The sequence below is a fragment of the Lactuca serriola genome, chromosome 6 (assembly GCF_051521515.1).
Source record: "Lactuca serriola cultivar US96UC23 chromosome 6, Lser_US96UC23_V15, whole genome shotgun sequence".
Classification (NCBI taxonomy): Eukaryota; Viridiplantae; Streptophyta; class Magnoliopsida; order Asterales; family Asteraceae; genus Lactuca; species Lactuca serriola.
In genome coordinates this window covers 173,337,766-173,348,308 of record NC_136413.1, presented here as the reverse complement: position 1 = coordinate 173,348,308, position 10,543 = coordinate 173,337,766, and the positions used below count along the sequence as shown (strand labels likewise).

The window sequence follows — 10,543 nt, the reverse complement described above, 5'->3', positions numbered from 1 at the left end:
ACACTAAACATGTTAATTAACTACAACATTGCATATTTTGGTTATAGAATGAAACTTTATGTAACAAATTCCAATTCTTGCAAAAATGTCATTGAGATAATGATTTGTTGTGGATACAAAGTTCCAATTGTTTAATTTTTTTGATAATATCTCTTTTAAAAAGAATGATGCTTTGTGCAAAAACAAATAATTCATTACATATGTATGATATTAAAACAATTTGAAAAACCAGATAAAAATTTCTTGTAATGAAAATTGATTATCAAGAATTTGCTATACAATATAACCATTACACACACAAAAGGCCAAGTTTGTCCATTTGCATTTTATGAAATTGATTCGAATCATTAAAAAAAAACAACAAATTTATATGCAATTTTAGTTAATTAAAAAAAATTGCAGCACATTTGAAAATCGATTACTATAATAAGAAAACTTTGCTACTAAAAAATACCATAAATAAAAAGAAATTATTGATCAATAGGGCCCAAAGATTTCTCATTTCTGACATTTCACAATAGACTATTTGGATGTATTGTTTATCTTTGTCGGATTCAACACCATTACGTGTTTCCAAATGTGTGGAAGTTTTCTACTTCTAAACTCATCAAATCATGATCATCACCCAATTGTTCTTCTTCAACCACTCCCACCACATTGGATCCTCCAATAATCCCCAAGAAGAAACATATAATAACACTATAACACATCGATTTCTCCCTTTAATTGTTTTTAATTTGTTGGGTCTCCAGATCCCTGCAAACTTCCTGTTCATATCGTCTTCACAACCCCAGATTCCAGATCAACAAGGTAAACGCTTTTACCTTCGATTCAATTGTAATCGAGTCTGTATTTGATTGACTTTACTGAAGTGGGTGTTTGAATTTGTGTAAAAATCTGTTGAATTGGCTAATTTGGTGTTTGAAATTTTAACTGTAAACGACATGAATGAAGTTGACTTTTTGTATTTAATCTTATCTTGATTTCTGATCACCCCAAATTTCTTCAATTTGAATTATCGGTAAACGTTTGATCGTTGATTGAAGTTTTGATAAAAAAAAATGCAGGATCTCCAATCGAGCTATGAATCTGCAACCAAAGAAATCAAACTCAAATGTCGCGTTGACGCCAGAAGATGAACAGAAAATGGTTCGTATTAAAAACTTTCAAATTTGTTTAACATAATCAAAATTAACACAAATCGCATTTATTTTAATTTCCAGATCATTGAGGTCCGTGACACGATCAAGAAACAGAAATCACTCGAGAAGATCAAACAGCATCGTCCAGATGAGTTTTCTCGTTTTTGTTCTGATGAATCAATATCAAGATATCTAAGAGCACGAAATTGGAACGTTAAAAAGGCTGTAAAAATGCTCGAAAGTTCCTTGATTTGGCGAATGAATTATAAACCCGAAGAGATTCGTTGGGTAAGTTTTCACAAAAAATAAATAAATAAATTAAATTAAAAAATTCCACCTTTTTATACACCATATACTCACATGACACATGATGCCACATTAGGGTCACATTTAATAGGTCACAAATCACAATAAAAATTACAATAGTCACATGTCACGTTACAGTCACATGTCACATTAACAAAATACCAGGTTCATAAAACACAATAACAGTAACAGCAACAGTCAAAAGTTACGGTAACAGTTACACTAACAATAACAGTTACCGAAGTCACATGTTACTGTAACGGTTACAGTTTCAACAACAGTTACAGTAACAACATCAGTCAGAAGTCACATGTTACGGTAACATTCACACTCACAGTCATTTTTACATTTGATTCGATTCAGGAACATGTTGCTGCCGAGGCTGAAACCGGGAAAATTTACAGGTCGAGTTTTACGGACAAAAAAGGGAGGGTAGTTCTTGTTATGAGGCCTAAATTCCAGGTAAAAAAAAGATATATTTTAACTTTAGAGGTCAAATCAATACTTTTTAGAAACCTTGAGGTAATATAGTAAAAGTGTTTTTTCTTTTGAAGTCGAGTTTTATTTTATTCTAAAGTGTTTATACACGAACTTGTTTTGTTGACTTTTTAACCACAGAATTCCAAGTCAACAAAATCGCAAATAAAGTATTTGGTGTATTGCATGGAGAACGCGATACAAAATTTGCCTTCCGATCAAGAACAAATGATTTGGTTGATTGATTTTCATGGATTTAATTTGTCAAACATATCAATAAATTCAACAAAGGAAACCGCAAATATCTTACAAAATCAATATCCAGAAAGACTCGGGTTAGCAATTCTATATAATCCACCCAAATTCTTTGAACCTTTTTATAAGGTATGCATGAATATAATTTATCATCTATTCTATTTCTACTACACCTTTTTTTGAATAAAAGAAATGAAAAAGATACATAATTAATAATACTTTCAAAATGTGGAATTGCAGATGGTAAAACCTTTCCTAGAGCCGAAGACAGCAAACAAAGTGAAATTCGTTTATGCAGATGATCCAAATACGAAGGGCATTATGGACAATTTGTTTTGCATGGATGAACTTGAGTCAGCATTTGGTGGAAAAGATGAAGAATATTTTGATATTAAGAAATATGCGGAGAAGATGATAGAAGATGATGCAAAAAGGATTGCCTTTCATAGTGGAGAAAAATGCTCAGAGCCCAATGTCGATTCGAATTCCAATAGCAAGAAAGGAACGTCTTGAATGGAATTGGATTTGGTTTGACTTTCTGACTTGAATGGAATTGGATTTGGTTTGACTTTTTAATGGGTTAAGTATTTTAGAGATTTTAGTTTTTCTAGGTTTTTGACCTTTTCAAGAAAGAAGAAGAAAGTCTTGAAGAATCATGTTAAATCTATGCAATGCTTTTTATATGTGTTTAGAGCAACTTGTTCTTATTTACAAATGATCAACGGAATTTGAATTTTAGAATAATGAAAATGATAAGAAAATAACGAGTTTTGAACTTTGTGATGTATTTTGATGATATATATAACCAAGTCAAAAGCTTTATTCAATATATATCAAAAAAGTTCGAACTTTTATTCGATATATATATCAAAAGTTTCAATCTTTTATTTTATTTGATATACATAAATAACAATAACAATAACAATTACTCATATCATCTTAAGAATGGGAAAAAGGGGAGATAGGAAATAAACTCTCTCTATCTAAGGGTAGGAAGACTGCTTCCAAAAAGTTCAAAGCTTTATTGGATACACATAATAAACATAAAAACTTTATTCAATATACATCACAACAAATATAAAAGTTGTATTCAATATACATCACAAAGCTCAATGTTTTATTCGATATGCATCATAAAGTTCAAAACTTCATTAAAATATACAAAGTTCAAAGCATTTTCCGATATCCTTTTTGTGTGTATTTAATGCAACTTGTTTATCGATACAAAAACTATCAACAAAATACATTTTGTATATAATTAGTGCAATTTGTTTAACGTCGACATTTGATTTTCAAAATATTGAAAATTAAATAAATGAGTCTTTGCTTAATCAAATTTTGATTTAAGAGGATAATGAAGGTATTATTTTATGATCTTGTTTGCATTCATGTAGCACAAACAAAGAAACTATCTTGAAAATCTTGTCCAATCATCTTGCTTTATAAAACGTTGGCAAATGTGGATTTACCCTCATTATATTTAAAAAAAAAAACAATTAGCTTAGTGATAATAAACCTCCGTTTATGTTCATTGGTTTAAAGGGATACATTTCCTTTTCAAAGTAGAAAAAAGAAAATCTTAGACAAAATACAAAGACACAAAAAAGCAAAATAGAGGCATAGATATTGGAGCCCATACATTATTTTCCACTTTCTACCACATACTATACAATCTTGCATCCTAAAAAAGACAAAAAAAAGTACACTGAAAATCTAGAACACTGAACATATAACTATGATGGGTCCCACAAAATGAAGATGAGAAATAGATATAAAAATGGAGATCGTTTCATGAACATGACTGTATAACATGCTGAATCATCAATGAACCATCTCATCTAACTTCTGTCTGTATCGAGCCAAATTCTACAATAAAGACCCAAACCCATGTTAAATAAATGCCCAAAATATTAATCGATTTAGCAACTTAAATGTTTTCTGAAGTAAATAATCAATTATTCTTTTTTTGAACGTTTAAAAAAAATCATTATTTTGTATTACTTGGTTTTGTATCAAGGAACAATACATAAAACCATAAAACCATATCTTACTTATATCATTTTACCTTTTTGCGTTAATTATCAAATGCTTTTCTTGCGTAACAAGTTATATTATAAAAATTCATTATTAAAATAAGTTGTTTGACAAAAAAGTCAAAGTAATATAATTCATTAATTCACCTTGGTATACGCATAAACGCTTGCCTCACTTGGTGCAGCTGGACTTCCTCTTCTAATATATTTTTCCTCTTTAACAATATAAAGCATTGGTATACCCGTAGAAAGTTCTAAACTTATAACCTAAAATAATATGCGATTATTATTTAATTATTCAATCTTTTTATAGATCAAGAAACCAGATATTAAACTTAATAACAAGAACGACACAAAACCATGTAACAAAAAAAAATAAAATAAAAAACTCACCTCTTGAGAAGTTAATTTGTCAAGATACATTATGATGGATCTCAAAGAATTCCCATGTGCAGCAATCATTACATTCTTTCCAGCTTGTAGTTGTGGTTCAATCTGAAAAATTCCCCATTTAGAATTAATTTTTTTTACAATAATATGTGTGTATGGTTATCGATCAATGACTAATTTATAAAAAATGTTGACCTTTTATGGTTTGATTGGAAAAGATTAGAGTATTAGTGGATAAACGACAAAACTTGTAAAAGTATAATGTTTTTTCTTTTTGTAACTTGTTACAATAAAAGATTTTATTTTAAAGAATACAAAGTATGAAATAAAATTATATAATCTTTTTACGTGTTCTTTGAAGTATGCAACGGCTCTTTCTGCACACATTTCTAAACTTTCACCATTTGGTGGAGGGATGTCAAAACTTCTTCTCCATTCATGAACTTGTTCTTTTCCATATTTATCAGCAGTTTCTTGCTTATTTAGTCCTTGTAATTCCCCATACCTAAACACCAAGAAAATAAAAAGCCGCTTAAAAAATTTAAAATTTTGAAATCCGGGTATTCTTGCAACATAACACATGTAAATTATTCAAAAAAAAAAAAAAGTAAAATAATTCTTACATTCGTTCGTTAAGTTGCCAAGCGGTAACAACCGGGATACATTGCTTTTTGGTTTCTTCACTAAAAATTTGACTCCAAGATTTTGCTTGTTCGCTTTCGTTATGCAAGACAATAGGTACCTACAAAGCGGTCAAGAAAGTAGATCTTTTATTAAATCAGATGACACAAACAGAGACAATGACAGTGACAACGACAATATATGTTTTATGAAATCAGATGACAGTAATAGTGACAGACTGACAGTGATAGTGACAGGACTGATAGTGGCTACCTTTTTGCGGCGATGTTGAGTCATGGCAAGCATGGCGGTCATTTGTGCACGAATAAGTGCGGATGTATAAATCATGTCGACGGGTATATTGCTTATTCTTTTACCGGCTTCAACTGCTTCTTCCACTCCTTTTTTTGTCAATGGCACATCAACACAACCCGTGAATAAATTCTTTTCGTTCCATAGAGACTCACCATGTCTAATCAATATCAATGCTGCTTCACCTAAAAAAATCTTTCATCCTTAAATTAATTGTTTTTTTGGTATTTTCACAAAAATATATATATATATATAATCTTTTTGCAACGAATAGTGTTGTCGAATGACGGATGTTATGTGGGTAAATAATGTTTAAAAATATCTAGAAAATGATGCAAACTTTGGGAAAATGGAAGGATAAAACAAAAAAAAAAGTAAATTTGCAAAAAAAAGGGGAAAACTACAATAAAGTCCCTACATATTGGCCTCATAATCGATTTAGTCCCTATATATTTTTTTTATTCAATTTAGTTCCAAAAACCGGTAATCGCATTCAATTTAACCCCTTGACCAGGTCAACAGGTCATCAAACTTTCGAAAATTACATTTTTGGCCCATATTTCAAAATTTATTACAAATTTGGTCCAAAATTTACACTTTTGGCCTAGATTTTTTTTTTCACAAATTTGGTCCACAATATACCCTTTTGGCCCAAATTTTAGAATTTTGTTATGAATTCATCATAATTTTAGTTATTTTTACAACTTTTTTTCTTCAAAAAAAATTTGAATGTTTTTTCTTTATGAATTCGAATGTTTATCGTTTGGAAGCATAGTAATTAATAAAAATAAAAATAAAAATTGTAATCTTTTTAGTTATATTTAACATTAAAAATAGATGTTCAGTATTTTCAAACTTATACCAATGAGTTTTATTAATATTTTCTTTTTTAACTTGTTTAATATGTTAAACAATATATATTTTTTGTTCTATGTTCAGCATAAAAACATATGATAAATAAAGAAAGAGTTAAATGCAAGAAATAATAGTGTGCTTAATTTCATCGATTTTTATTATAGCATTGTATTTTGAACAATCTACCTAACCATAAACCAAATACAAAGATTTTTTTTTAAGTACAACGAAGATATTAAAGCACAACATCATTAGGTAGACTTTTTAAAGTACGTTGTCTTAGTTAATAGCTCAATAAATAAAAGTGGGACATATTTATAAACGTTTCAAAGTTTATCAATAGTGTCGCTAGGTTTACAAAATGGCAGAGTTTTATGTATTGTTGACATGGTACATTTTGACGATTTCTAGAGCATTTCCAATAAAATAAGATTTTAAGTATGTTTCTTTTTGTCTGTAGAAACAATGCTTTTTGTGTGTTATAGTGCTACGATGACATTGTTATACTGCTACATTGACATAAATGACTTATTGTCAACAACAATGTGCTTATTAGTCCTTTTTGGCTCTTAAACTTAGTAGTATACTTCAAAAAAAAAATAATGATACTAAAAGTTGTTTTTCACTAATTTAAGTCTCTTTATTGTGTGAAAATAAGGTTTATTTGTGTGATAACAATGCCACAACATGAATGACCTATTGTTAGCACTATGTAACTGTCGTTTTAATGTAAATTATTATATTTTCTACCTAAATTCATAGTACACTTCAAAAATAATATAAGATAAAGGCGAGTACATTTTTTTTGAAGAAAAAAAGTTGTAAAAATAACTAAAACTAGGATGAATTCATAACAAAATTCTAAAATTTGGGCCAAAAGGGTATATTTTGGACCAAATTTGTAAAAAAAATTAAAATCTGGGCCAAAAGTGTAAATTTTAGACCAAATTTGTAATAAATTTTAAAATCTGGGCCAAAAATGTAATTTTCAAAAGTTGGATGACATGTTGACCGGGTCAAGGGGTTAAATTGAATACGATTACCGGTTTTTGGGACTTAATTGAATAAAAAAAATATATAGGGACTAAATCGATTATGAGGTCAATATGTAGGAACTATATTACAGTTTTCCAAAAAAAAAAGTTTAGGACTTTATAGCGAAAGTCTACTTTCCCTCTTTTTTTTTTAAGTCTTACTTCATGTATCAACTTAAGTAAGCAAGAAACACTCATATACAACTTATAGATTAAGGGCATGTTTCTTTTTTGGGAAATGAACTTAACAAGGTAATTAACTTTTCAGTTTGTTCACATCTGGGTAACTATCTTTTTTTTGTACACATCTAGGTAACGAACTTTTTGGAAGTGTTCACATATGACCATTATGACCGGCTGTAGCAGGTTATATCCGGTCATAACCAGTCATAATGGTCATATATGAACATTTTCAAAAAGTTCGTTACCTAGATGTGTACAAAAAAAGATAGTTACCCAGATGTGAACAAACCAAAAAGGTAACAGTAAAATACACGAATGATCTCTGTAGTTTGGGTAATTTGTGTGTTTGGTCCATAACTTATTTTTTAAACTTAGATGATCCCTACTATTTATTTTTGTTGTGCATTTGGTCCCTGTCCTACCTCAAAAGACTATTGTGTCCTTTTTATTTTTTTTTTCTTATTTATGTATTTATTTTTTATATATTAAAAAAAATTAATAGACCTCATATATCTGCATCTCTTCACCCTAAATCTGAAACCACATTTGAGAAATTTAAATTGGGTCCCACAATAATCTTTTGAGGTAGCACAGGGACCAAATACACAACAAAAATAAATAGTAAGGATCATCTAAGTTAAAAAATAAGTTATGGACCAAACGCACAAATTACCCAAACTATAGGGACCATTCGCGTATTTTACTGTTACCTTTTCGGTTTGTTCACATCTGGGTAACTATCTTTTTTTGAACACATCTAGGTAACGAACTTTTTAGAAGTGTTCACATATGACCATTATGACTGGTTATGACTGGATATAACCTGCTACAGCCGGTCATAATGGTCATATGTGAACACTTACAAAAAGTTTGTTACCTAAATGTTTACAAAAAAAAGATAGTTACCCAAATGTGAACAAACCGAAAAGTTAATTACCTTATTAAGCCCATTTCCCTTCTTTTTTCTGTATGGTTAAATGATGTTTGTATGAACAAAAATTGTTTCTTTTTTTGAACCGAATAAATCCTCTGAATGAAAGTAAATTACCATTTTACCCCTCTGTCAAAAGTAAATTATATATTCCCAACATATTCAACAAATTAAGTCTAGGATGTGATGTATGAACAGAAAATGTTTCTTTTTTGAACTGAATGAAATTAAATGACTGTTTTACCCCTCTGTCAAAGTAAATCAAATTTTCTCAACATATTCAACAGATTATAAGTCTATTAAGTCAATAAGAAACATAAGTAAAGGAAATACCGTACTTGATTTCTTAGGGGTGTCCACTTTGTTGTTTAATGGGGTCGAAACTTGGTCTAATACTGTAGTTTGAGAAGAAGAAGATGCTTGAATTACAGAAAAGCCCCTCTGTCTAAAGCAGTAACGTTCTTTTCCAGATACTTCAAGATTGATCTTAAAACCTTTTGAGGTCAAACGAAGAGAACTATTTCCACATTCTTGATCAAGAGCGAAATTACTCTTATGCCCATGAGACTTGATAGTACTAATACATCCGTTAAATGCTGTTGCAGCCATTCTGAAAATTAAATAAGAACACGTATGAATTTCAAGTGGTAAGCTATCAAGTTAACATATTCAAATTAAAAATGTAAATGATATCATGATTAAGCTTATATATGCAATTTATAACAGCTTATTTAAAGTGGACTAAATAATCAAAATCACTTTTTGCATAAAGGTTGTGACTTCATTAGTCGGTTTTAACTTATATCATTGCTTCCAGAAATGTTCGAGATTTGTACAAATATGAATCAAGAAACGACCTGTTTGACATCAGATTTTGAAAACCGTAATTCTGATTCCAATTTTTTTTGGAAATTAAGTCAAAGTGATCACAATAAATAGAATTTGAACACTGTCGCTCTAAAAATCGCAATAATATACATATGAACAATTGAAATTGATAAATGTCGAGTTGGAGATGTAAAGTCAATATGCGAACAACTGAGTAATTGAAATAAGAAGTCTATGTTCAGATCTAATTACAAGTTCGCATAGACAAATGTACATGCATTAATGTAATCATCAAAACCAAATACTAGCAAATGGGTATGCACACAAACTGAACTACTGAAGTCAAATTAAACTCAAACGATTCAAATCGTATACCAAATAAAGCAGAAAAAGGGCAGAGAAATCAAATAACTGGTTTAAAACGCGGGTATTTTAAAAAGAGAGATCTTACATTATTTATACCCCGAAGCGATGGATTCTTTAGTGGAAATGACGATAAAACCTAGGCAGATCAAAGGGTTTATTACAAGGAAAAAGTGAAGGTTGACGGAGATGAAGATGCAATGGGAGGCCAGTTAAGCACGCAAGTTTACATGTCGTTGATTAAGAGTGCGAATTTCTGGTTTGTGTGTGTTTCTGTGATTGATTGTTTTGTTTGCATAGATAAAATCAAGGTGGTGATTGGGTGTTCTAAAGGGATTCAGAATTCTTCGGCTTCGCAGATGAAAATGGAAGAAGACGAAAAATGAAATCTTGAAAGTTGAGACGCCCCTTTTTATGCTTGCTTAGTTTTTGCACCTTCCACGTTTTCAAAAGGCAACATACATCATACATGTGTTGTGTTATATAATAAGTTTTTGGACAAAATTACACAAATGGTCCTTGTGTTGTAGGTAGAAAATACAATTTCAAAATTTTTTTCAAATTTTTTTAATATCGTTGGTCATTTTAAGGTTTAAAAAGCATAGATGAGTCATTTTGGTTGGCAGAAAAAGACTCGTGAGTTAAAAAGCTAAAAATGACAAATCATCTTTAAATCTTATTAAAAAAGAAACCTTATGACATCATCTTAAACAATCTGGACCCTCGATTGTATTTCAATCTTATGTTTTCTACCCTTAGATCAAATCGATGACATCATCTTCCCCAAATGAAATGTATTTCATTCCAATGAAA

At 29.9% G+C, this 10,543-nt stretch overlaps 2 protein-coding genes across 2 annotated transcripts; one reads left to right on the top strand and one right to left on the bottom strand.

Moving 5' to 3' along the window:
- The first annotated feature begins 671 nt into the window (after positions 1 to 671).
- Positions 672 to 2,863, top strand: LOC145057404 (CRAL-TRIO domain-containing protein C23B6.04c-like). Its single transcript, XM_079005231.1, has 6 exons — positions 672 to 810; positions 1,068 to 1,149; positions 1,224 to 1,430; positions 1,812 to 1,910; positions 2,067 to 2,309; positions 2,421 to 2,863. Exons 2-6 carry the CDS (start codon positions 1,084 to 1,086, stop codon positions 2,691 to 2,693), a joined length of 888 nt encoding a protein of 295 aa, XP_078861357.1. The 5' UTR covers positions 672 to 810; positions 1,068 to 1,083; the 3' UTR covers positions 2,694 to 2,863.
- A 912-nt stretch (positions 2,864 to 3,775) lies between these two features.
- Positions 3,776 to 10,172, bottom strand: LOC145057403 (2,3-bisphosphoglycerate-dependent phosphoglycerate mutase 1-like). Its single transcript, XM_079005230.1, has 8 exons — positions 9,819 to 10,172; positions 8,878 to 9,149; positions 5,498 to 5,721; positions 5,227 to 5,345; positions 4,952 to 5,108; positions 4,607 to 4,708; positions 4,361 to 4,480; positions 3,776 to 4,046 (listed from the first exon to the last, which is right to left on the bottom strand). Exons 2-8 carry the CDS (start codon positions 9,146 to 9,148, stop codon positions 4,002 to 4,004), a joined length of 1,038 nt encoding a protein of 345 aa, XP_078861356.1. The 5' UTR covers position 9,149; positions 9,819 to 10,172; the 3' UTR covers positions 3,776 to 4,001.
- Between the last annotated feature and the right edge of the window lie 371 nt (positions 10,173 to 10,543).